Source organism: Pelodiscus sinensis, chromosome 2, assembly GCF_049634645.1.
Source record: "Pelodiscus sinensis isolate JC-2024 chromosome 2, ASM4963464v1, whole genome shotgun sequence".
NCBI classification, from domain to species: domain Eukaryota; kingdom Metazoa; phylum Chordata; order Testudines; family Trionychidae; genus Pelodiscus; species Pelodiscus sinensis.
The window spans coordinates 225,846,425-225,874,103 of record NC_134712.1 but is presented as its reverse complement, the minus strand read 5'-3'; the positions used below and the strand labels follow the sequence as shown (position 1 = coordinate 225,874,103).

Genomic DNA, 27,679 nt, shown 5'->3' with positions numbered 1-27,679 from the left:
AACTGGAGTTCTATGCTATATGTCCCTCCCATTGGGTGCTTCATTACTCCCCCACCTTCCCATCTGCTTTGGAATTTTCACTGGGGACTTCATGATACATAGGAGCTAAGGGCAGTTCACCCTGTGTAGCTTTGTACTGGGGCATGAGGAAGCTTAAGGCACATGTATAGGCTGAATGGGCATGCCTACCAAAAGTCTCCAATTACAGGTGCAAGGGGCATGAACACTCCTGAAGTGGAGCATCTATAGGTACACACATCTCAAAGAATTTCCGTTACTGCCCAAGGTAAGTAACCTTTCCATGTAAGTAATCCCATAGGCTGTGTCTACACTGGCCACTTATTCCGGAAAATCAGCCGCTTTTCCGGAATAACTTGCCAGCTGTCTACACTGGCCCCTTGAATTTCCGGAAAAGCACTGACGATCTACTGTAAAATCATCAGTGCTTTTCCGGAAAAACTATGCTGCTCCCATTCGGGCAAAAGTCCTTTTCCGGAAAACTGTTCCGGAAAAGGGCCAGTGTAGACAGCACAGATTTCTTTTCCGCAAAAAAGCCCCGATCGCGAAAATGATGATCGGGGCTTTTTTGCGGAAAAGCGCGTCTAGATTGGCATGGACGCTGTTTCATAAGTCAAAGTGCTTTTCCAGAAAAGCATCCTGCCAATGTAGACGCGCTTTTCCCGGAAATACTTATAACGGAAAACCGCACCGTTTTAAGCATTTCCGGAAAATCATGCCAGTGTAGACGTAGCCATATAGTGCAGTGGAAATACTCACATACTTGAAGTTACTCATTTATGTAGATATTTACTGGAAGAGGTCTTTCTTTTCAAACATAACTAAGTTTGTATTCACAATATGGTCACACTCCTTAAAAAATATGAGTGCTTCCAGCCCTGTCTTGAATCTGGGCCCAACATGGCCCCATACCTCACTTGCTCCCTCTTCAACTACAACCTTTATAATCTTTTATAAATCTGTTTGCTTTGTTGTAAGTAACAAACTGCAGTGTATCTATCATTAACACTGTCTTTTCATTTAGGAATTCTGGGCTCTGCGGGACCTTGCTAAACACAAGTCCTTTTTAGACTGGGTTACTATATACCTCTTGAGATTAGAACGGTAAGATAAATACAGTTTCAAATAAAAAAATAACAAGAGTATGTTTGCTAGTAGAATTTAGATTGGGAAACATAATCTTATCCTGGTCTAGTTTAGATACGGCATGACGTTTAGCCAATCCTATATGTTGTCCTTGAACACTTTTATATGCCATTTTTTTCCTGTGCGTGAAGATATCACTAGCTTTCATAATAATTTCATTATTGAAATGTACAATCTGGTCTGTTCTGAAACTCAAAGCTGTAAAAATGATGTTATGGAGGTCAGCATTTAGTGTCCCTTAGTGACCTGATAACATATTTATTCACTTCACAATTATGGTGTTTTTTTTAAACTGACAACCCAGCAAACTCAGTTTGGGATTTGAAAGTCAAGCTGTGTTTTCTCACTAGTGATATATATTCTCTGGCCAAGTTCTCTTCTCATATACACTTCAACGACCCTGATGCCTTGGGCTTGAGTGACCATACAGATGTGACTCAGTGTGTAATTAAAAGACAGTGGGTTGCATAGGTGTCTGCTTTCCAGTTGAAACCACCTAAAATTCTGTTGTTTCATAAGTCAAATAGAGCCCTATTTTCTCTTAGGGTGCATCTACACAGCACCCTAAACTCAAAATAAAATACAGAATTTGCGCTACACAAATTGCATACCTTATTTCAAACCTATTTCGGAATAGCTTATTTTGAAATTTGGCAGCACCAAATTTCGAAATAACACGCTATTCCGAGCCATTCCTTACCCTCGTCCAACGAGGTTTACCAAAATAATGGGCAGTTTGTGTAAACACAGGATAGCAGTTTCAGGATACCTCCAGTATTCCGAAATAGTTGTGCAGTATAGATGTACCCTTACATAATTGTATTGACTCTGCAGGGTTGACTGGTAAAATATGAGAAATCCACCATTTTTTTTAAATAAAGACAATTCACATTCTCTCTAAACTTAAAGTTACAATTTTTAGGGAGCAAATGTGCACAAAGAGCAAAGCTTCTAGGGAAGAAAATGCTGTTTTCACACAGCTACTTTTCAGAGTATAATTGCATTTAGGGGGTTAATTTTACCCTCATTGAAAATAGTGGCAAAACTTGTATTAATTTCAGTGGAAGGAGAGCAAAATATTTTAAAAAGTAAGTTAACCCCACAAATGCATGGCAAAATTATGTGCTTAATTTACATATTCATTTGTACATGAGGTACAGCCATAAATCTGAAATATTGGTAAATGCCCTGGGAGATTTGTAATATGGCATTTGTGTCAACAAATATGTGTTTACCATTTATAATTGATCGTATGCAGTTTAAGAAATTAGGTCAACAGTGTCAAATGAGATGTATTTAGTATATATTAAACCCAGTAATTACACTCAGACACTGTGCACCGGATGTGTCATCTTCTGAGAAACCTGGAGTGAGTATGTGTACTTCAAGTGTATAAACAAGTATAGATTGAATACTTTATGAATGATGTCTTGGGAAAATATTAAGAGAGGGATAAAAAGGAAAGTAGATGTGCCAGTGATATTTGTTTAGTTTTTGCTGTTCAGTTGATGGAATTACTTACGTTTTTCTATTTGCAGAAGGATAGAAAACTATAATGAAAGGGAAAAGAGGGAAATATGGTATCAATAAGAGAAGTTAAGGTGCACAAAATTAGCGTAATATCCTTTTTGTTTGTTTGTTTTCCATATATAGTAATATGGGTGATTCAGAGACTAAAAGAAGAAAAAGAATGACAGGTAGGTAAATCAACTGAAGAATTTAGAACTTTTCATGCAATTGAAAATCATTAGGTAACAGTTTATTCACAGAAATATGCTGTCCATGCACTGAGAATTCAGTTAAATAATTACTGTGGTTGTTACATATCATTGGTCTGAAGAAAGTATTGACATTGGCTACTGAGAATAGAAATACATACATTTACTGTCCTGCAGGTTATACAGACTCTGAGTCTGTAACTCTTAGAGCAGTGTTCAAGGCACATCTTTTTTTATCTAAGGGGAGAGACTGAGTACAGTAGTTGTATTTCCTGGTGATTGTATTTGTTTCATTTTCCAAACAAAATCCCCAACAGCTCAAAAGCACTGTGACACACTCATAAATGGTGCCTGACAGCACAGAATATGGTTCTTCAGGACTATCAACGCTTTCCTTTTAGAAGCACTAAGTAGTACTATATTTTCATGAAATAAGAAATAAGGGTCAGATTTTTATCTCAGTTACACTGCTGTAAATCTGGAGTAATTCCGTAAAATTTCAAAATAATTGCTTCCAATTTACACCATTATAATTGAGATCAGAATACACAGAATTGTACAAACATACTGCAATTAAACAAATAGTCATAAATTATGGCTTAAAATTAAACTTTATTTCTTCAGCAGTTATTATTTGCAATACTTTCATACTGAATTTACATTCATTAGATTAAAATGATCCATGCATCCTCTTATGACTTTTTCCTTGTGTAAATTATCACAGCTTCAGTTACTTTAATTTAACGTATCTCTTCATAATTACTGAAAATGTGTACAGCTAATCTCATCGTGTTGCTGTGGCAGTTTAATCTAGGTGAAAGACATTCATGAACAAACATTATTAATTGATGTTTCTAATCTTTCAAAGGTCAAGATCCATCACATTGTTCTGCATTTCATTATTTGATTAAAGCCAAATATACTTCACTGTGAATACTTATCTAACACTTGTGAAGTGCAATTTAGTTTTCTGCACCATTTTTCTATTGAATGGGAATTAAAATACAGCACCAAACCTGTTGCCATGTTCATACGACAAAGCTTTGAACGTGTCGAAACAAAAACCATGGTTTTTTTTATTTGCTTTTATCCCTTTTTCCTAACAGTCTCCATAAGATGAAGTTAAGATGAATTTAAGTTTTCATATAAAAATCTGAAGTCTTTAGTCATCATGGGGGTGGGACTGAAAGTTTACCACGGTGATTGAGCTAATATACTGAAATCACTTCTGCTAAATTGCACATCTCTTCACCAGTAAGGAACTTGAACTGTCCTCAAGATGGAAATTACTCCTAGCAAGGGAAAGTAGAAGCAGATGCAGCCTGAGAAAATCTATCCCAGTTTCTCAGATATCAAATAGTGGACTCTACTTTGATTCTGATCACTTGATTTGGTGTGCCTGTCATCCCAGGTTTAAAATAACCTTCTTACTAACAGACATGTATTGGGTAGATAAACAGGCACCTAAAAATATAAATCAACAAGTAAATATATATTAGAGCAGTATCTCTATGTAATCTTAACTCTTATGGAAAATAGTACTTTCAGAAACATCAGTACTTTTACTACTACTGCTACTATAGCCTCTTTCATATAAAGATCTCAAATCATTTTACAAGTACATTAATAGTTAACCTACTTCACTTGTGAGGTAGAGTAAATATTGTTATGAGGTGTTATTATAATTGTGATTATCCATATTATATGGAGGAACCCAAGGCACATAATTTAAATGACTAGCTCAAAGCTCCAGAATGAATCAATGGACAGAGTTGATAATTGACACCAGGAAACTTAGCTTACAGCTCCTGGTTATAACTAGGCCACACTCATCACTCTGTATCACTAGACGTGCATTTAATGTTGTTATAACTATAGTACCATTTTATATGAAAAGATCAATTTCAACACCTCACCGGCAGAATATATATTCAGTAGAGAAAAAATCTGCAGGGGGACATGAATTCTACTTGTGCGCAATACTCCCCCAGAAGTAATATATCTGAGCACCATCCATATGAAATCATTAGCAATAGCAAAGTGTGTAGGGGACTTAGTGTCTCTGTCATTTATTCCTTTTCAAGGTAAAATATGTACTAGGGGTAGGATTTGTGGATTTGATTTTTTTATACTTTATTAATTTAGCCTTTGTTGTCGTAGGGGGGAGGTTCAGTGTTGTGAGTTTCATATGGTGGAAAAGCCTTTCCAAAAGGAAAGTTTTGCAGCATTTTCTAAAGACAGATTCTGGATTTTCCTAATCTTTGAATGTCTATTCAGTAGCTGCATATCCTCAACTCTCGTGCATTTTGTGTAGGCCTTTTTGATCTACATTGTTCCAGAGCAGTGCCACTGTCTCAGCAGTTATTATATTAGGTCAGAATTCAGTATTTACTAGCTCAGTCTCCAGCTACATTAATTCTTGCGCAAGAAGCCTGCAGTGTAGATGTAGCCTTTGTGTATGTCTACACAGCAATGACTGGCCCAAGTCTGCTGATTCCAATTCACAGGGCTCAGACTGTGGGGCTAAAAATTGTCTTCAAGGTAGGAAGTTCCAGAGCTTGGGCTCCAGCCTGAGTCTACATGTTTTCACAGCAATTGTTAGCCCCATAAGCCTGAGTCAGCTGACCTAGGCCAGCTATGGCCATGCCACAGGCTTTTAAATCAAGTATAGACACACCCTGTAAGCCCCAGGAGTGTTGGCTCCCAAGTTTTGAGCTCAGCTGGTGTTTCTGACTCCCCTTAAAGCCATCAGGGACAATTTTAGTTTTTAAATTATTGAAACAATTTTGAAATTCTGAAACCCTCTGGGAAATGGAATTATGGTTCTCCTCGTGATCTAATCAGGACTGCATTGTGTGCGCAGCATTGTACCAAAAAGATGGTGTCTACCTCCAAGGAGTTCAGGTTCTATCAATACTTGTATTACTACTCCTGTTTTCAAGTGGTTACAGCGTGGTCACAAATTTCTTCTACCAAAATTTGACACGGTCTCATTCTGAAATTAATTTTTCCTTCCCATATGTAATAGAACATCACTCTTGGCCAAGTCTGTGTTCCTAGCATAATGCTGACAAGAACTTCCATAGCTTAACATTGTGTATTTTCATATATTGTCCCTAAGTGTCCTCTTCTCCCTCAAAAAAAGTCTCTGTCCCCTTTTGGTTTGTTTTCAGCTTGCATGTGTTTCTCCATCAAACTGTTTAAATATGAATAGTACTATAGTAAATGAAGCAATGAATTCACACTAATGTGGTTCTTTTGGGTAATATTGATCACTAATTTGGCCCCTGAACCACTGTGTGTCACTGGTCTAGGCACTGTGGCATTAGGCATATTTATTACAGTATGTAGGGAGGTAGCTATGGGCTTCTGCAAAATACGTTACAGTTTATATGCTTAGGCAGTGCATAACTCTTACATTTGGGAAGGCTGGATGTGAGCACCAGAAGCTCCTTAAGAGTTGGAGGGGCCACTGATACCTGAACCATGGCCCTGCCACCCGCTCTGCCCCAAGGCCATACCCATTTTGCACCCTCTTTCCCATTGGCTTCTGCTATTGCTTAGGCTCTTTCTCCAGCATCCTGCCCCTACGATCACTTGATGGTTACCTGTTCTGTTCACTCCCTCTGGGGCACCTGGCATTGGCCACTATTGGGAGGCAGAATACTGGGCTAGATGGATCTTTGGTCTGACACGGTATGTCGGTTTTTTGTAAATTCCATACTGGGAGTTCTAACAGGTTTAACAAGCAAATTTAATTTAAAAATGTAGATATTATTTTGATCATTAATTGAAAGAGAGAACTTACTGAAGCAGAGGCTCTTTCTTTAATTACAGAGAAAAATTAAGATTAAGAAAAATTAAGATAAACCAGGAATTTGAGAATTAAAGTCTTAGTTTGCTTATAAGAATTTTCTTTGATCCAAGATCCAGGATAAACTTTGTAGTCTATCATTTGTTCCTTTTGGAAGAGTGATGCTGAAGTAATAATTCAGCAGTCCCATTTTCAAAGTCTTATTAGATATAAACAGCCTGGAACCTGTCAGACAAGAAATATTGCTATCATGATTGCTTCCAACAGCTTTTGGAAAAAAAAGCTATTTTCATGATTATGATTCTTCCATTCGCCAAATTGTTTGAATCATTCAGGAAAGAGAGTTGATTCCTGAGCCCATTTACACCCCATTTTAATGTGTCATATTTAGAATTCCAACTAGCTTAGACTTCTTGTTCTTTATTCAACTTTTCTGGAAAAAAAGTCAAAATTTGGTGCCTTAGAGAATGTTAAGAGTGTGATTCTATAATAGTAAAGGCATGGAAAGAATCTGGATGGAGTGATTATTTCAGTACTGCTGGAATTTCATTGTATTTCACAATTCATGAAGGTGTAAAGGCACCTAGGCCTTGGAGTAGGCATCTCTTTCATAGTTTTATATCTAAATAAATATATTTTCTCCAAAGATACGAGCCTATAAAGGGCCATTTATGCAGAATCACCACTCACACTTAACTCGAAGAATATAGAAAAGTGAATTAGTGATCAGCATTGAGAAATCTGCTTTGCATCATACTTTAATCCTGGGGTGGGCAATAATTTTTGATGTGGGGCTACTCCAACAATTCGATAAGTAGTCAGAGGCTACATTTCTCCATTATATTAATGAAGGAGGTGTGGGGATCTGGGATGGAGGTTGGGTGCAGAAGGGAGCTGAGGATAAGGGATTGGTGTGTGGGATCTGGGAGGGAGTTTGGGTGAAGGAGGGGATTGTGACCTTGGGCAGTGAACTGGGGTACAGGAGGGGATACAGGGTCTGGGATGGGAGAGTGACCTGGGATTAGAGGTGCAGGGATTTGGGCTGTGATCAGGGATAGCAGATTGGGATGCAGGGTCTGGGAGCGATATGGGTGCAGGAGAGGATTCTGACCTGGGGGAGGGGTGTAAGAAGACGGAGTGCAAGCTCTGGGAGGGGAGTTGTGACCTGGGGCATGAGGTGGTGCAGGGTCTGAGAAGATGTAGGGGGCTGGAACAAGGGTGCAGAAGGTTTGGGTTACATGGGGTAGGAATCCAGGAGGGGGGCAGAGAGTTGGAAGAAGGAGGGGCTGGAGTGCCAGAGGCAGGCTCTGGCTGGATGGCTCCCAGCTAGCTACCCAACAGATTTCGTAGCCAGGGTCTCTGCCCCGTACGTGCTCAGAGCAGCTGCATGGGCCATGTTTGCTGCTCTGAACTGAACGAGGTGAGTGCAGAGGATGGGGAGGAAGGGGCACTTCACATGCTGCCTGTCCTGCAAACAGGCAGCTGCTATTGGCCAGAAACAGGCCAATGGGAACTACTGGTGATGAGGCAGCGTGAGATGCCACCCCTCACTCCTCCAGACTCTCAGCATTCAGAGATACACACGTGGCCCCACAGTGGCTTTTCTGAGTACTAAGCAGGGGTGGGGAAGGTTGGAAGCTGGTTGAGGCTCCTGCGGGTTGGATCTGACGGCCACGGGCCATATTTTGCCCAGCCTTGTTTTATATGGTATGTATTTTTATAACCAAATTCAACCAGATTTTCCTTTGATTTCAGCTATCAATCCTAGATATGTACTTAGGAATTGGATGGCAGAATCAGCTGTGCGAAAAGCTGAAATGAATGATTTTTCGGAGGTAAAACCGATTGTCTAACGAAGCTAGACGAAATGAAGCTAACGAAATGAAGCTAACGAAATGAGTGTTGTGTTCATAACAATTTGATCAGTATGACCCTTCAATAGCAAAAGTAATAAGCATCCAAAGGAGTAATTCCCTAAGTAATTCAATGCGTACTATATTTTGCCCCAGAGAAGCTATGAAACAATTTTGTGTGAAATGGCTTTTTAATTGTAATTGTTTCTAGGTACATTTCCTGCAGCAAGTATTACAACATCCCTTTCAGAAGCAAGCAGAAGCAGAGAAATCTGGCTATTCGCACCGTCCACCTGCTTGGGCCAAAGATCTTAAAATCAGCTGTTCATCCTGATGATGAGCAGCTGAAGCAAGAGAAAAGGAGGATTAGAACTCAAGCCTTGAAACTAGCATGGGGAATTAGGCAACACTACCCTTTCTCTCCTATCCTGTCTCTAACTGTAGACTTGGATCTCAGTCTATGTGAGATCTTGACCATGTCAAGAGAACTGGAGCTCTGTATGGAATTTACTGGCATTTCTAGTTCTGACCCACATATCTATTTATGCATTAATTTGCATCCAACAAAAAATGCAGTCCCATTAAGGCTGTCATGTTAACCTCCCCAAATCCATTCCCTTTATGCTGTGTCTTTATTAGTTGTCTCTTGATAAATTTAAAATGCACCTGACATAGTTTTAATCCTAGAATATTTTGATTGATGCCCCCAATATGTGTTCAAATATAGCTATATTTTGTTCTGGAGAAGGAGGCCAATCCAGATCTTAGCTGGACAGGATTAGTATTGCAAAATGGCAGCCTTACTAAGTTTTGTCTAAATGACCTCACTGCTGCTTATTAAACTTCCAGTTTTTTAAGGAAATTAAATCAAATGGTGAGCAAATGTATATGGGGAATGGATTGTCCAAGACTAAACAGGGATTTTTTTTATACCCATCTGTCTGTGGGATTGACTCACTTCTTCTCTTCCTTGCCAGTTTTTAGCATTTGACAACATTGATATTCATTTAGTACTGGTGTAATTCCTCAGGGAATGTTTACTGGGTAGACATTCAACCTTCCTGAAGACAACGCGGCATATAAATTTAAATTAGATCAAGGTGCTTTTCATACTCAACTTCCAGCTGTGCAGTGGAAGTCTAGCAAAAGAATGTTGGAAAAAATGGAAATATTGCCAAAGATGAGTTACTTAACAATCCAATGGATAAATATATAGACATGCTAGTCTTCCCATCCTTCGAGACTGAGGCCATGTCTATACTAAATGGAAGATCAATGCTGTGGTGGTCTAGAAAAGACCCAAAGATGTGGACCTCCCCTAAAGGAATTGCCAGGGAAGCCTTGCTGATCCTTAAAGGACACTCGTAACAGTCCTCCGATTAGGACAGGCAAGCAGAAAAACTTCAAAAACAGAAATAACATTTCTTTAGAAGGGAGTGGTTACAGTGGAAGAATGGAAATAAGAGGGTGACAAAAGGGAGAATAAAGCAGACTGCAATATGAAACTGTTAATCATGTATTCACATGCAAATTTGAAACCCTAAAAAACAGTTTAAATAGAAACATGGAGTGGTTTTCACATAATACATAATTTCCCATTCAGGTACTCTCACCTTCTCAACACTGTTGGGCATTACATCTACACTGTGGCTTTTGCTGCAAGAGCCTATTCAAATGAAGTGCAGATTAGCATAGCACTGCTTCATTTGCATAATATATTCAAGCTGTTTTTGCACAAAAACAAGCGGTGTGGATAGGGTTTTTTTGCGCAAAAATCCCATTTTCCGCAAGATCCTTAAGCCTCTCCAGTGGTGGGTGGGTTTGGATACAGGAGTGGGGCCTCAGGCGGAAGGGGCAAGGCTGGGGCTTGCCTTCCCCAGCTAGGCCTTCACTGACCTCCCATGGACACAGCAATACAATAACAATTTCAGGTAGGAGAATGAATACTCTAACATAACAATTCATGTACTATAACAATATATTCATTCACTTAATACTCTATAACAACAGAAGTAAACATTTAATCATAAACACATACTAAATGTAATCACAGGCATCTAACTTTATTTACAAGCAAAACCTATACATTGTATGAATGAAGGGGTAGAAAGAAAGATTAATTTTAACTTTAATATTCCTCTGATTCATTTCTTGTATGGTACGTCTATAAATAAATGATGAAACCTCCATTTGCTGCTGCTGAGTAAAGCGCTGTTCTCCAGTGGCAGAGACAGGGTAGCTGGTGCTGCAGACGTGTGCTGGCTGGATCGGAGAAGCAATCACTGTGCTGGGCAATTTTAAAATTCTTTGATTGCTGGTGCTACTACTTTTTGGGTAGTTGCTTCTTGGTAGGTTCTGTTGCTTCTGCTTCTCAAGTGGCTGCTTCTGTGCTGGTATATTGCAGCTTTTGCTCTCCTCCAAGGTCCCAATCCCACTACAGCTTCAGCTTGTCCTCTGTTGCTCTTATATAATGGTTGCTCATCCAGGTTCAGCCAATCACATTCCAGCTTTCTAGCTCCACCCAGTCACTTGTACCTAAACATTATTGGAATCTTCTCTTGGTCCATCCCCTTGGAAATCTCATGTAGCCCTCTGTGCAATATTAACTATTTCTGTGATATGCTGTATTATCCTTTATTTTGATAAAAGGTTGAATAGTTTCCCAAAAACTCCTTTGGTATAAAAATGATCAGGTAGTAGATAGCTGCAGTGTTTTTGAGGGAGTTTTTAAGCCTAAGGAGGACTCAAAGATAATTCTTGATCCCTTCCTAATTACTCTCCATAAAATGACATACTATTGCAAGGGACTGCAGCGGTCAGCAAAGACTGGGGAATGCCCCTTGAGAAGGTGTTTCTGCTGAAAAAATAATACAGCAGGCTGTCTACCCTGGGGCCTTATTTCAAAATAACTACTTTCCCCCAGGTGGAATTTATAAGCAGAACATCCACATTACCAAGCCTGTTATTTCAAAATAACAGGCCATGGAATTCGAAATCTGTACTCCTGCTTCTCATCGGAAGAAATGCTAATTCTGAAATTGCCATTATTTCAAAATAACTATGTGGACACTCTGGTGCCGCTATTTTGAAATTGACTTACTCCCCAGAGTAATTCAAACTAATTATTCCCCAGTGCTTTCTGGGACTCTTAAGTCCAAGGAAACACATACACATTAATGGAGCCTGCCTCAGACTAATTGTGATGCTTCCCTGTATGAGGACTTGCTAGTTTGAATCTCTTAAATTGGGAGTTCTTAAGTCTAATTTAGTAATTTTGAAATAGTTTCCTAGTGTAGACATGGCCTTGCATTCTTCTTATAGGGTTGGTGGCCAACCACTCAGGCAAAGAAACAAGTTTTAGGCCAACCACTCAAGCAAGAACCTGAAGAGCACTGTGTGTGATCGCAGGAAGCCTGGTGCAATGAAGTAGAGATAGCCAAACTTCCCTTTCTGTATGGACAAGAGATAAGTTATATATATACACATAACATGATAGCCCTCATTAGTTCAAATCTTTGAACCAAACTCTTTCCTAGAGAAATAGTGTAGACTGAATTGGATCCAGTACGTTTTCCTTTTTTTCAGGCAGTGTAAATACAAAAGCATATTCATTAGAGAACCTTGCAAGATAAGCTTCAGAAGAGGAGGGCTAAGAGAGGAAGAAATTTAAAAAAAGAGAGGGCGGGGGAAAGCCCACAAGACACCAAAGATGACGTCTTTAAAATATTTTAATTTGAGAGAGATACCAGATGCCAGTACATTTCTATGGTCATTATCTTTGACATTGTTTGTGTAGATATAAAATAAAAGGGATTTTTAATTGGGAACTAACAATGAATGCACCTTAAATGATCAAGAGAGAATTACAATAAAGCACAAGTGAGGACAGATATGTAGGAGTCAAATTCACATACTGGTGTAAAATATGTGAAAATCTTTGAGATTAATATTTTTAGATATAGTTTAAAACAGCAATTGTTAACCAAAGGAAAAAAAGACAAATTGTTATCTAAAAAGGATTTAGTCTAAAATTAAACAGGTAACATGAAGTTTATAGAAAACCACTGTGATTGCTGACCAAAGGAAGGAATTTTAGTTTTATATGGGGAAATTTGAATTTATACCATTTCAGAGGCGGATTGTTGATGGCATGGTGTGGACTGCCAAAAGCATTATATTCACATTGCATCCTAGAAAGAGCTGATGGAAAGCTTTTCATTAAAAAAACTTCTCCAAATTATAAAATTAAAAATGTTTTTGACCTTTGAAAACTTCAGGTGAAAAAATATTTTAGCTGAAATTTTCTGTATTTTTGATGAAAACCCAGACATTGAAAACAAAAAATGGTCAATATAGAAAAAAATGAAAACATTTCTTTTGAAAAATAATTAGGCTTTTTCAGCCACCTCTAATCCCACCACAGGGCTGTACTTCACTCACCAAATGAAGGCACTAATCTAGGCTGGTACTGATGCCACCATCCCTAGTCATCCATAATGGAGTAGTTATCACAGAGAGTATTTATTAATGGTTCACAGTCATGCTGGAAGGACATAAGTGGATTCCGCAGGGGTCAGTTTTGGGACCAGTTCTGTCAATATTTTCATCAAGGTTTTAGATATTGTCATAGAGAAGATGCTTCTTAAGTTTGCAGATGATCTTAAGCTGAGAGGGGTTTCAAGTGCTGTGGAAGATAGAGTCATAACTCAAAATGATCTGGACAAACTGGAGAAATGGTTTGAGGTAAATAAAATGAAGTTTAATAAGGATAAATGCAAAGTACTCCACCTAGGAAGGAACAATCCATTTCACCCACAGAATAGGAAGCGACTGTCTAGGAAGGAGTACTGCAGAAAGGGATCAAGGGTTCATATTCGCAAGCTGAACATGAATCAACAGTGTAACACTTGCAAAAAAAGCAAACATGATTCTGGGAGGCATTAACAGGAGTGTTGTGAGCAAGACACAAGAAGTCATTCTTCTGCTCTACTCTGCACTGATTGGTCCACAGCAGGAGTATTGTGTCTACTTCTGGGCACCACATTTCAGGAAAGATGTGAAGAAACTGGAGAAAGTCCAGAGAAGAGCAACAAAAATGATTAAAGATCTAGAAAACATGGCCTGTGAGGGAAGACTGAAAGAATTGTGTTTGTTTAGTTTAGAAAAGAGAAGACTGAGTGGGGACATGATAGCAGTTTTCAAGTACCTAAAATGATGTTACAAAGAGGGTGGGAGAAATTGTTCTCCTTTCCTCTGATGATAGGACAAGCAATGGGCTGAAATTGCAGCAAGGGAGGTTTACATTAGGAAAAAATTCTTAACCATCAGGGTAGTTAAACACTGGAATAAGTTGCCTAGGAAGGTTTTGGAATCTCTGTCATAGGAGATATTTAAGAGCAGGTTGGATAGACATCTATTAGGGATGATCTAGATCAGTGGTCCCCAACCTTTTCAGGTTGTCGGGCGCCAGGGGGCGTGGCCGTTCGCCCGCCGAGCGCCACGGGGCGGGGACACTTGCCCGCCCGGGGGCGGCCCCCCCAGCCGCATGCCCGGGGGCGGGGGCCCCCCCATAGCCACGCGCCCGGGGCCGGCGCCCCTGGGGGCGGGGCCAAGGCCGGCGCCGGGGCCAGAGCACGTGCGGCGCACCCGGGGGCGGGGGTCAGGGTCGGCACCGGCACGCGCAGCACACCCGGGGCCGGGACCGGCCATGCGCCCGGGGCTGGCACCTGCCGCATGCCCAGGGGCAGGGCCAGCCCAGATTGCTCCGCGGGCGCATGTAAAGAGCCCGGCGGGCGCCATGGCGCCCGCGGGCACCGGGTTGGGGACCACGGATCTAGATGGTGCTTGGTCCTGCCATAAGGGGAGGGGACTTGATGACTTCTCAAAGTCCCTTCCAGTTCTAGTATTCTATGATTCTATGACTACCCCATATCAAATTGTGGCGGAGCTATGACCATCGGCATTCACTTCTCTTGATCTCCCCAGGAAGAATTCTGATTCAGGCAGAATTCCTCCAGGGGCTCTTGTTTAAGCTCAACCCTTCCAGGATCACCCTTCCCCCCCCCCCCCCAACAACGTGAGCTGTGGTTTAAAGTCAGTCTGTCCCATAGACTTCAAGATGTGTTTCCCCTTTTCTTCTGTAGGGCTTTCATTAGATCAGACATCAAGTCTGGCTGTCCACTTCCACCTCCAGATGGAGGGAGCCCCATTGACTTTGATTCTTCCATCCGTTCAGTGTTCTCTTGCCTTTTTGGTGGAAGTGGCACAGGTTTCTTTGTCACAGGTAGGGGCTTAGTGCAGACAGAAGCCTGAGGAGGAGGAGGTGGAGGGGGTGGTAACAGGTCTTCATTGCTGCTGCTACAGGTGGGTGGTGGGGGGGGCACAAAATCTGGAGGATCTTCACCGAAGTCAGGTGGTGGGGGTGGCAAATCATCTGCCATTTCAGGTGGAGGTGCTGGAAAAGTGTCTGGATCTGATGAGAAAACTAAGCTTTCACGTTTGGGTTGGACAGGTAGAAGAGGTACAGAGCTCACAGCTGAAGATCGTCTTTGTGGTGGTGGTGGAGGCTTTATTGAGGCACGTTTATTCTGGTATGTCTGCGGTTGGCCAGTCGGTTGCGCTAAATGGCAGCTATTGACATCATTTGGTTTCTTATCCTTTAATAAATAAAACAGAGTCATGGTGACTGGTGGCATAAGAAAGAACGTTTCTGAACACAAATCGCTAAGTGATGTCCCTTGAATTGGCATGGAAATACACAAGCTGATTTCAGTATTCCTCACTGTAACAGAAGAAACACCTTGTTTCAACAGAACACAGAACCCAAACGGTCTAACCAGGACTCCTGGCCCTAGAAATCCCAGTGGGCAGGTAATGGCTGACCTTCAAATGAAACCTTAAACTATGGCCTTACATGCAGAGTCCCCATTATCCATTTTGATGCTTGTGCACAAATGTGCTTGGTATCTGACATGCATATCTCCCTTTGGATGCCAGTATTCCAGTGGAGATTGAATGAAGTCAGCAACAGGAATAATGTATTTCATAATGATGCAGGAGGAGCCAGGGGTGTGTAGTGTAGAGAGGAGAAAAACGAGGAGGGGGGGAGACAAAGGGGAGGCAGAGGGAAGACTACAAAGTGAATTGGCGTCCTTTGAGCCAAAGGGTCAGTACAAGATTATTTTTGGTTTCCTTTCCCATGGCTGCCTGTGAAGTTTTGAAAGATGCATCCTCACTGCAAAATACCCCTTTAGAATATTCATAGCGCTTCTTTTGAGCATTGCCTAACACAATGGTGTTACAAGTTCAGAGTGGCTGCAATTAGTAAAGCCTGTAAAGGAGCTTCCATGAGGTTCCAACCAGCTGCCCTTCCCTAAAATCATGGATTTTTAAAAAATCTTAATAGTGTGTGTTCACCCCAGAAGCTAAAATGAACAACAAACTAAATTTGCACAATGGGAACTTGACCCCAGAAGTCATCTGTGGTTCAGCAAAACTTTGTCTGTCTGCAGGGTGCACAGACAATGTAATATAACTTCTATTGTTCTGCAAATGTTCTGTAATGCTAGGAGAAGTTTTCAATTCAATGTTCTGTGGCAAATGGTCATTACATTAAGACAAAAGTCCACCTGAATTTTGAATGAAAATTCAAGCACAAAGTCAATTTTAATAGCTACAATTAATTAAAGTACGGTAGTTGTATTAGAGCATGTGGCAGACTCATCCATTCAAATTTGCCATAATTTTATGGCATAAAAATAGCTATGGGTTTTTTTTTTGCTGTCTTCCTTACATTATATATTTTATATTAATCTTTGAGTCATTGCTACTGTATTTTTTGCTAACATTAAAATAATGAGGAACCCATGTCTCCATTTATCCACAACAGCTCTCCTCAAGGAGAGTGGTATCAGGTGCAGGCCCATCCCTAGTTTTGGGGCTTAGGACAATCACCTTGACAGTCCACAGGCCCCTTCCTGCCCTGCCTCTGCTCCTCCCCAGTCCTGCTCACCCCTTCCCTCAAGCGTCCTCCTGCCCCTCCCTCTTGACAAAGCCGCTCCACTGAGTAACGCAAGCTGGGAGATTACCCATGTGGGAGCAGCAAGAGTTGCCCCTTCCCCCAAATTCAGTGCAGCCGAGGGAGTTGAAGTGACATAGCAGCCTGCTCTACTCCACCCTGCCACCACCTCCCAGACTGTTGTGCTTCGCTTGTGTGCACTGCAGGAAGTGGAACGCCCTGGGGCCTGGACATTCTGCTTCCTGCAGTTGCAGTGAAGCCGAGCACAATGGCTGGGAAAGGAGAATGGGGCAGAGCAGGCTTCCCGGTCACTCTGGCTCCTACTGCCAGAGTGAGTGGGGAGCGACGTCTGCTGCCCCTGGGACCAGTCCATAGGATGGTTGAGATGGCTGCTGTAGGGTTCTCCAAAGTGCAGGGCCTGCCCCAAACCATCCTATGCCTGGGAGAGCTTTGCCAAGGTGCACTGTAACTCTGGAGTCACAATCCCTCTTAGAAGAAGTCTGGACAGTGGCACTGTTTCAGGATACTTCCAGTATCCCGAAATACCATTTTCCATGTCTTGACAGAGCACCCTAATAGCTTTCGAAATAATGATTATGCTATTCCTACCTCCCAGTAAACCTCATTCCATGAGAATAAGGGACGTTTCAGACTAGGACTCTATTTCAAAATTTGGTGTTGTGTAGACAGTGCAAAATTTCAAAATAAGCTATTTTGAAATACACTGAAAATAAGCTACGCAATTTGTGTAGTTCAAATTGCGTAGCTTATTTTAAACTGCGGGTGTAGAGTAGACACACCTTAGAGTCCAGGGAGTACACATATTGGAATGCTGCACTGTGCTGCCTGTTGTGTGATTGGCCAGCTTTGCAAGCTGATGGGAAGTGTGGGAGGGCTGTGGGGCAAAAGGAGCACTTCCATTCCTATGAGTATGCACAAGGAGGAGACTAATTTTTCCCCTCCTGCATTAAAACTAGGGCTAAGGACAGTCTGCCCCTGTACATTATTCTGCATTTGTGAGCAACATATCTTTCTTCCACTTTTTCTAATAACAAAAATGGGGCAACCCGCCCCCCCCCCCCCACACACAATTCATTAAGCTCTAGTCCAGGGATAGGCAAAAGGTCCTCTGTGGGCTGGATCCGGCCTGCCAAGGAGGTTTATCTGGCCCACGGAGGCCCTGCCACTCCCTCACCCCCAGGTCAATTAGTGTCTAGGGGCAGGGGGGAAGCGCACAAAGTTTCCTCAGCCCTGCCAGGAACATGCGGTGCTTTGAAGTGCCACATGCTCCTGGTAGGGAAGGAGGAGTCTTCGCGTGCTCCTCCACCCCCAAGCCCTGATGTCTGGAAGCATCCTGGCCCCGTCCCTTCCAGTGCTGCCCAGGGCCACTTCAAAACATTTTTGAAGTGGCCCATGGCAAAAAATTATTGCCCACCCCTGCTCTAGTCACACTTATACAATGGCTTTGATCACTTTTAGCAGGAAAAAGGCAAAGTATCCATCACCCATTAAGACAAATATAATGTAGGTTAGCAGTTCATTAGGGCTGTGTTTGCTTTAGCAGAATATTAGGTGAACATTCATTCAAAATAGGATTGCTGGGTCACATGCTAAGAATTTAGCCCCTTTGCTAAATTCTAAATGTACTCTCCATTTTTGTTTTTGAAGTGGCAGGGGCTAGCTGTTAACATTTACTGTATAGATGTCCTAGCTAAGCAGAAAGTGCTTTTAAATCTATTATTGTAAATCTTTGTAAACATTTCCTAGGATGAACACCCAGCCCAGTATACATTCTTGGTAGGATACACTATAGAAGAAGATCGAAGCTGCCGCTGTGGGTCTTCCAGGGTTCGAATTAGTGGATCTAGGTAAGACAGCTAATTCGAACTGAGGGGGGCACTCCAGTTGATGCTGGTAGTCCTGCTTTCATGAAAAGTAAGGGAAGTCGAAGGAAGAGTGCGCTCCCTTCGACTTCCTGCAGTATAGGCAGCACCAAAAGCCAAGTTAAGGTACTTAGATTTCTGCTATGCAATTAACTGAAACTGAAGTTGTATATCTTAACTTGACTTTGTCCTGTAGTGTAGATGTACCCTCTCAGTCCCTGCTGTACAGAGATCAACACAAATGAAATGTATTAATTGGGAGATGGATGGTAATCAGCTCCATGCTCTGTTGTACAGCAATGAGCTACTGTGGTATGAAGTCAAGACTTGAGTTTGGTTCTTCAATCCGGTCCCAGTCAGGTAGAAACTATGAGCAGACACAGTATGTTCAGCCCTTTTAGTAGGGAGTGCCTGACAACCCCTGTGGTCAGTCAAAAAGCGGGGTTTTTTAAAATGGGGATAGCAATACTGACCTCCTTCATAAAATACTTTGAGCTCCACCAATTTAAAGTGCTAAGAGGTTAGTAAATGTAATGGGCTGTGTTCCCTATCCTGGCTCTGAAAGAGTTAGCTGAAACCCGGGAAGGAGTCAGCCATCTACCTCCCCAAATGGCAAAACCAATACACCACCTCTTAATGCTCCAGTGCTTTGAGAAAACAGAAAATGAGGCAAAATTTAGCTATAGTGCCCCGAGAGAAACCTCTGGTTTGTACCTTTGTCATCTCAGTGTGTTTCTGGGTCTCCAACCTGGCAGAGGGTGTGTTCTGGGGAATCTGTCCATTTGTTTGAGCAGTACCTATTATGTACCAAAGAGAGGAAGGAAAAACACAGGTGTATTAGATAGGCAGAATTCACCAGAACTCAAGCAAAGAAGAGTAAGCATTAACAAAAGCCTCATTTTCCAACATGGTACAAAAAGCTACAATTGTCAGACAGTTAATCTATCATGGATTTCACTGCATCAAAAAGGGCCATGCAGGGTTAAAATATTGCTAGTTTTCTACTTTTTATTCAATTCTGATTGCCTCAGTATGAAAAACAAACAAGTGAAATCATATAGTTAAATCAATGACCATACAAATTTTACCCTTAATTGCAATTTTACCCTAATTGCAAATTTTACCCTTTAAGTTCTAAAGGCAACAATATTGCAAATATAACCCACACACCTTCTGGGTGTGGTATACTGTCCCGTCTAGTGACACTGAGACCACTTACAGAGAGAATATTGAGCCTGCTCTAGAGGCTCATCCACTGAGTTCCAGAGGGCCCAGGTTTGAGACTTCCTGCAGAGGACTGACATCTGCCAGTGTTACACAAAGATTACCAGAGTAGAATTATCTGTATATCAAAAGGTGATGGAGGTGTGAAGGTCTCTGTATCTCACTGCTGGAAGGGGGCTGAGTTAGGATGACATAGAGCAAGGGAAGGAGGTTTTGTCTTTGGACTTCAGGTTAAACAGTGATTGAGGCAAGTAGGCAGAGTGAAAGATGGTATTTGCTGACCTGTCAATGGTTACATTCTTAATTACAGTGTAACATTTTGCTACGGCTTTTAGAAGTGTTTAGTTTGAGAATTTAACTGTACAACACTCTATTTTTTGCTGGATTTTTAAAATGGAGCCTGTTTAAGTTTAGAAACAAAAGTATAACCATCCTATATGGATAAGGATGTTGGATTTGAAGTCTTATGATAGTGTAGTTACTATGCTGAGACCCAGTGAAGATAGAAGAAAGGCTTTTCAGAGCTCTGTGGATTACGTTTTCAGTTAAGTAAGATATGATCTGCAATTTCCATATCCTGTGCTTATATCATGAGAATCATCAGTCACTGCTCTTGCATGGTAGCACTTTAGAGACTAACAAAACATGTAGATGGTATCATGAGCTTCGTGGGCTGTGCCCACGAAAGCTCATGATACCATCTACATGTTTTGTTAGTCTTTAAAGTGCTAGACTATTTGTTGTTTTTTAAGTTTATCCTGTACAGACTAACTCGGCTACCCCTCTGAAACTTTTGCTCTTGCATGGTTACAAATTGATAGGCGTTCCTGTGAAATTCAGTCTATCCAAGGTGATGACCTCTAAAGCAGAGATGGGGAACCTTTATCGGTTGGCGCTCAGAAAACCCCCCAGAAAGGGGCCACACACAAGTGAGAAGTGCAACTCTCCCTCCCTAAACCTGCACCCAAAAAACAAATCCTCATTAACATGGCCCCTGACTGAGAAGGAGAAAGACACTCCCCACTTTCTCCTCACACACCTGATCCTGGGGGGGGCCCCCATGCTTGTAGATTGTTTGTGTTGCAGCCCTGTGGGAGATTGTGGGGAGAGCTGAAGTGCCAGCGCAGGCTCCCCAGTGCTGGGGGCAGCCCTAAGCCTTGGGGGCTGGATCCATGCAAGCTGGGGGCTGGATTGGACCCCTGGTCCTTAGGTTTCTCAGCCCTGCTTTAAAGCTAGGAGGAATGACGATCATCTAGCCCAGGGGATGGCAATGTATGGCACGTGAGCTGATTACGAGTGGCATGCGACCCATCCGGTAGGGCTGCATGGCCGGTGGCTCCCCCGCATGCGGCAGCTGGAGCCGGGTTGCTGTGAAGCTGTCTCTGCTAGGGCAGCCTCCCCACGGCCCCAGTTCCTGCCCCGTGTGCCATGGCTGGAGCCGGGTCGTGGGCAGGCTGTCCCTGCTGAGGCAGCTTTGCCATAGCCCAGGTTCCTGCTCCACAGCAGCCAAGCAGCCTTACTGGCAGGGCTGCATGGCCGGCAGCTGCTTCAGGGGTGGCCGGGCCATGGGGCAGAGCTGGGCTGCTCTGAGAGTAGCTGGGCCACAGGGCAGAGTGGGGCTGCTTCGGTGGTGGCAGAACCACAGGGTAGAGCTGTGCTGCTCCGGGAGCCAGGACAGCTCCAGAGGCAGTTGTGCCACATGGAAGAGTAGGGCGCCCCCGAGCTGGCTGCCTGGGGCAGGCTGGATCTGGGCTGGGGTGTGACAGCTGTGGGAAGGAGGGAAGCTTGCTCTGAGGCGCAGGTGAGTGCTGCCTGGGCTGCGGCTTCAGGTCTGGGCGGTGGCGGGGGTGGTTGAGGGAAGAGGAAAATGCAGAGGGGATCCTCCTGCCCCAAAGCTGCATTGGCTCCTGGGCATCTGGATTCCTGGCAGGAAGGTGAGGTTGCCATGGACTCTGCCCCCATCACGGATGGACAGACTGGGTTCATCCACACATCCACCCACCTTCTCTTCGCCCATTTCCCTGACCCTTCCCCCTCAGCCACCCCGACCCTAGCCCATGCTAGTGATCCAGCATTGTGTCCCACCACAAGATTGGAGCCAGCATCAGCTTCCTGTGGTGGGGGGAAGGCCCGAGCTTTTACTCTGCACCACATCTGGCTTTTGGGGAAGCACATGCATGCTGTTCCTCACAGGAAAAGCCAGAGCATAGCCCAGGGCAAGAAACGAAGCGGGGCACATGGCAGAGTGAGTGCCTTCTGGGAGATTGGCATGGCCCAGGGAAGGAGGGTTAAATCTTGACAGGCCTCTTTAGAAAGGTTGCTGACCCCTGATCTAGTCTGACCTGCTGCATACTGCAGGGCATACAACTTCATCCACCCTTTCCTGTAGTAGACAGACAACCTCTGACTGATTTACTGAAGTCCCCAAGTCATAACTTAAAGACTTCAAGTTACAGAAAATCCACCATTTACACAAATTTAAACCTGCATGCAGCAAGGAAGGTGAAATACCCCCAGGTTCTCTGCTAATCTGACCCAGGAGGAATTCCTTCCTGACCCCAAATATAGCAATCAGACCCTGAGTATGTGGACAAGACTTACCAGCTAGACATTTGGGAAAGAATTCTTTGTAGTATCTCAGAGCTCTTCCTATTTAGTGCCCCATCTCTGGCTCTTGGGAGATATTTCCTGCTAGCAGTCACAGACTGACTACTTGCCATTGTAGACAGTCCCATCCTGCTATCCCCTCCATAAACTTATCAAACTGAGTCTTAATGTCAGTTAGGTTTTTTGCTCCCCCACCACTCCTCTTAGAAGCCTATTCCAGAACTTCATTCCTCTGATGGTTAGAAACCTTTGACTAATTTCAAGCCTAAACTTGTTACCAGCCAGTTTATAGCCATTTGATAGGTTTGGAAAAGAAATAGACACTGTTGCTGCAGAAACATGTACATTAAAATTCAACAGCAGTCTCTCTAACAATGAAAGGCACAGAAAACTGACTGGGAAAAAGGACCTGATTCTCAGAAGTGCTCCCACTGAAGGTCCTAAATATTCTGAAGTGTCTACATGATATTTCAGGATAGTCATTTCTGCATCAGAAAGCATTGAACTTTGAATTCTTTCCTAACAAACCATGTAACTAGCTGGCCATAATTTATCTAACAACAAATGTAAAGCCTCGTCCAGCAAAGCAGTTAAATGTATGTCACTTTAACCACAGGACTAGTCGATGAGATTGCTTGTGTTCAAGTTCTTCTTGGATTAGGGGTTTTAATGAGTACTTAATATCCTGCAAAACATGTCTGAGCACAGCAGGTGTTTTTAGTCCTGGCATATGCAAATAAAATCACTGCACATGTCCATGTAGCAAATAGGGGCTATGAATATGATGTGCAACGTTCCAAGTATTAACAATAAATGACATGATTAGAGGATACACAGATCTCACAACTTTAACAACTAGAGAAGCAATCATACTCTGCTGTGTCAATGATTTCACAAGTCCTACATGTGATCAGGGCAGCTTTATGACTTTCGTGGGCCCTAGGCACTTTTGCCTTCGTGGACCCCTCCCATCATAATACTATCCAGGGCTCGACAAATAATGCAATCGACTCACCCGTGGAGAGTAGATTGCAACCCGGAAGAGCCGGGTTTGGGCAATCTGCACATGTGCAGAATGATCTGTGCATGCGCAGATCGCCAGACAGCTCAGCTGGCGAGCGGGGCTCACCACGGTTCGGCGAGCCCTGAAATATCAATATTAAAAATTATTTTTGATATAACTTTAAATACTTCAACATTTTATTTTTTTTCTGTTTTAGGCAAAATTTAATAGATTTTCGTGGGCCCTAAAAGTTTCATTTTTTTTCTGATGCGAGAAAAAAATTAAAACATTTTCTTCGACCCTAAAAGTTCATTTTTTTCCTTCTGATTTTAAAAGAAATTAAAACAATTTCATGGGCCCCTAAAAGTATCGTGGGCCCTAGGTACTGTGCCTCCTGTGCCTAGTGGATAAGTCAGCCCTTCACGTGATGCAAGTCAGGGTAGAACTTGGCCTGTGGTCTCTGCTTTTCATGTTGTCCTTGAAATAAATCTACTTAATGCAAAGTCATATACTAATTATGGGCATAATATTTTTTAGCAATTTTACAAGGAACTTCCATAGTGGAAACAATCAAGTATGTAGGCCAGTAAGCACAAGCCAGTGAGTGCAAGCACTCTGCAAAGAGGTTGGCAGACCAGAAGGGATCCATAATGCAGCTGCTTAGCTGGGGGACGTTTTCCCTTCATGGCCTATGAATGGCACCGAAGAACAATTTGTGGGTGCTTGTGGGTCATTCTGGTAAAAAATGTTTTAATCTTGAGTTCTGCTAAACCTAGAAGGGATGATGGTGGATAAAGATGGAGTGCTGTAAGCTGACCCGCTCCACAGATCACTGTCTGGCAAAGTGATACAATCCAGAAAATAGGGAATAGCTAAACGGAAACTTTGTCCAAAATATAATAGCAATAGGTCCTTTGCACAGTTATATCTAGGGAAAAGCAGCCGCCTTGGTCTTTTGAAAACCCTGATGTTGTGCTGGCACAGCTATACATCGTGTGTGCCAACATATGGAGATTAATGTAGCAAGACAGAGATGAGATTACTTTGGCACAAAGGACCCTTAAAGAAACACAGACTCTACTATTTGGGTGTTTGCAGTTGCAATAAATGTTGGCCACAACATTCCAATCACCATTTATACTAGAGATGAGATGGGAGAACAGGAAGCTCCACCTGCCATCTGAGCAATGCTTCAGTTATTATTGAGGCTGATTAAACAAAACTCTCTCTCATGTTAGTGCAGGACTGCAGATTGCTGCTATTTATTCCAGCCAATATTGTGTATGGCAGTTTGAAAAAAATGCCCAGACCCATTTTATAATGCCAGCCAGCAGCTGCTATTGTTAGACATTCCATATGATAAAATAGGGAGGGGAGGACAAGTTCTGGTCAGATATAATACTCTGTATTTTTGTTTTGGGCTAGTGTGTGATTGCTTTACACATTCTATGTTCGACTACTGTGATAGATATAACCAGTGTACATATAGTCCCAGTAACCTGCCTGTTCTAGAATGCTAACCCTCAATAGATGAGTCTACAGAGATAACAGTTAATATGATCTTTCAAAGGTATATGACCATTCAATATGAGCAATAATTTCAGATTAATAGGCAGTGGAAGTACAGGTTTATCGTTCTGCTTCTATTCTATATTTGATGTTATAATGTATGAAAATAATCTGAAGGTAATTTGTTTTTTATTGTGTTCCATTGTGTGTGTCTGGCTGTGTATATAATTTGCACACACATCCATGTAAATATTTAAAACCCCTGAGTACACGTCTCCCACTGAAGTCAGAATTTAAAATGATCAAAGCTTCTCCAACCCACATATACTAAAGCTCACTGTGTAGACTAAAAGAAAGCTAGTCATCTGCTGTGAGAGGCATGCAGTGTTTTGTGTGATCACGTACAACCTATGCCTGTATTCTTGTTAGTGGTCAAAATCATAGAGGTGCATATGCTAGCATGGATTCCTGAATTTGTGTGAAAAAACACGGAAGTCGGTCATTGTTCTATTGTCTTCAGTGTGCTCACCATCATAGACTCAAATTCGAGCCAATCCTCCATCCCTCCGGCCTCTCAAATGGAGCCTCTCAAATGGAGCAGTGGACACAGAGTTAGTTCTTGGAACTCAGTCCCTTTGTTGTTCCCCAGAACAACCTCTCAAGCCTCTCAAATGGAGCAGTGGACACAGAGTTAGTTCTTGGAACTCAGTCCCTTTGTTGTTCCCCAGAACCTGAACTTTTCAGCAAAAACAACAAAGAATCCGGTGGCACCTTAAAGACTAACAATTTTATTATGGCATAAGCAGTCATGAGTTGCAGCTCACTTCATCAGATGCATGAAGTGAAAGAAAAAGAAACAGGTAATAGAGATAGAGATGGGAATGCTACAGCAGAGCTAATTCAATCAGGGTGGATGTGGATAAGAAGGTGAGAATACCTAAAGTGGAAAATTACTTATGCTAATAAGTGAGCCATTCCAAGTCCCTATTCAGACCCATTCTGATGGTGTCAAATTTGCATATGGATTCTAGCTCAGCAGTTTTACCTTATAGCCCGTTTTTGAAGTTTTTTTGCTTACCTGTCAAGAATGATCCTGCAGTGACAGCTGGTTCCACAGTCACAAGGTTTGCCCATTGAGAGGCCAAGCTGACCCTTTGTACTGCACGTTTGTAGTTATCATACAGTGTCTTGCCATACTGTGGAAATAAAGTGCACCTTTAATCCTGGAGCAGAGTCTCAGTGCACCTGTCTGCAGGTTCAAACACACATTTGGTGTGAGCTGCATTTTTTATCTATTTTCCAATTTGTTTTTAAAAAGCAGCTATTTCTATAAATTATGACTTTTGAATCTGCTGGGATGTGCCTGGGAAAATCCCTCTACCTGTGCTGTCTATTGATCCCTGCACCGTATTGATTTCAGTGGGATTCTGCCCTACGATCCACTCAATGCAAGATAAGTGCTTAAATAACTCTGTAGCACTTTATATGATTCTCTACTGTATATTTGAGAGATTTTGTGTGTTTGTTCAAGAACTCCTCCTAAGACATGGTAAGAGCTAGGATCTCCAGATTTAGTATACAGCTTTCTTTTATAACAAAGCAGCGTAAGGGGTTTGGTGGGGCCAGGAAAATGGGATTGCTTCTCAGAGAACTATACAAACAAGAGAAAGAATCACCAGGCAGGTCAAAGAGGCTGGCTTGGGCACCCCCCTATCCAAGATTGCCCTTGCCCTGAACCTCCCACCCCTGGTGGTGGAAAACTCCCCACTCCTTTGTCAGGGAGTAAGAGAAAGGTGCACAGTTTGCTGCATTCCTCACTGTGACTGGAGAATGCAGGAGGCATATGAACCTGGACCTGCCTCAGCCAGAGGACATGCACCCCTCCCCTGGCTGTGCCACTGGAACTGCAGTGACCATGGAGAGGTGCTTCTCACCTGGCCCCACACAGTTGCAGTGAGAGAGGATTGGGGCTGTCCTCTGTCCCTGGGGGCACCCTGCATACTGAACCTGTAATCCCTAGCTCCACCCCACAGCAATGATTTAAATGATGCATGTACATGTTCATTTTATTGTCCAAAACCCAAAAATTAATTAAGGACCTGAGTAACATTGGGTAAATCTTCTAGTAATAAAATATACTGAAATAATACTTCAAAGCACTTTGTAAAGGGGGGCGAGAGGGAAGCATAATTATTTATATAACACAATTGGGAAACTGAGGGACTGAGGGTTTCAGGGTATGTCTACACTACCCCGCTAGTGCGAACTAGCAGGGTAATGTATGCATACCGAACGTGCAAATGAAGCCCGGGATTTGAATTTCCCGGGCTTTATTTGCATAAGCCGGCCGGCGCCATTTTTAAATGCCAGCTTGTTCGAACCCCGTGCCGCGCGGCTACACGCGGCACGGGCTAGATAGTTCAGACTAGCAAGCCATTCCGAACGTGGAACGAGGCGTACAGATAGTTCGGAATGGCTTGCTAGTTCGAACTATCTAGCCCGTGCCGCGTGTAGCCGCGCGGCACGGGGTTCGAACAAGCCGGCATTTAAAAATGGCGCCGGCCGGCTTATGCAAATAAAGCCCGGGAAATTCAAATCCCGGGCTTCATTTGCACGTTCGGTATGCATACATTACCCCGCTAGTTCGCACTAGCGGGGTAGTGTAGACATACCCTCATTGACTTGCTCAAAGATGCACAGTGTGTTTTGTGCCCAAGCTTGCAAAAGAACCCTGTGCTGGGTACTATAGCTTACGTACAATTGCCTGCTGAATAACACCACTACATTTCACTTCAGTATCTGAAAAGATCCTCAGACCCTGGCCCATCCTTAGGATTTATGGGGCCCTATGCAGTACTATTGAACTGGCACCCCCATGCCCAAGGGC

General features: G+C 42.7%; 2 protein-coding genes across 2 annotated transcripts in view; one reads left to right on the top strand and one right to left on the bottom strand.

The window, feature by feature from the left end:
• Positions 1-14,085, top strand: part of LOC102448541 (protein nucleotidyltransferase YdiU) — a 41,962-nt gene extending 27,877 nt beyond the window's left edge. The window contains 4 exon segments of the mRNA XM_006115281.4: positions 1,043-1,122; positions 2,818-2,861; positions 8,452-8,531; positions 8,761-14,085. Coding sequence (XP_006115343.2) covers positions 1,043-1,122; positions 2,818-2,861; positions 8,452-8,531; positions 8,761-8,883 — 327 coding nt within the window. The 3' untranslated portion in view covers positions 8,884-14,085.
• Positions 14,086-14,204: 119 nt separating this feature from the next.
• APBB1IP (amyloid beta precursor protein binding family B member 1 interacting protein) overlaps positions 14,205-27,679 on the bottom strand; it is a 111,561-nt gene continuing 98,086 nt past the window's right edge. The window contains exons 12-14 of the mRNA XM_014569656.3: positions 25,871-25,988; positions 19,164-19,246; positions 14,205-15,205 (exon numbers count right to left, since the gene is read on the bottom strand). Coding sequence (XP_014425142.2) covers positions 14,663-15,205; positions 19,164-19,246; positions 25,871-25,988 — 744 coding nt within the window. The 3' untranslated portion in view covers positions 14,205-14,662. The remainder of the gene's footprint in view (positions 15,206-19,163; positions 19,247-25,870; positions 25,989-27,679) is intronic.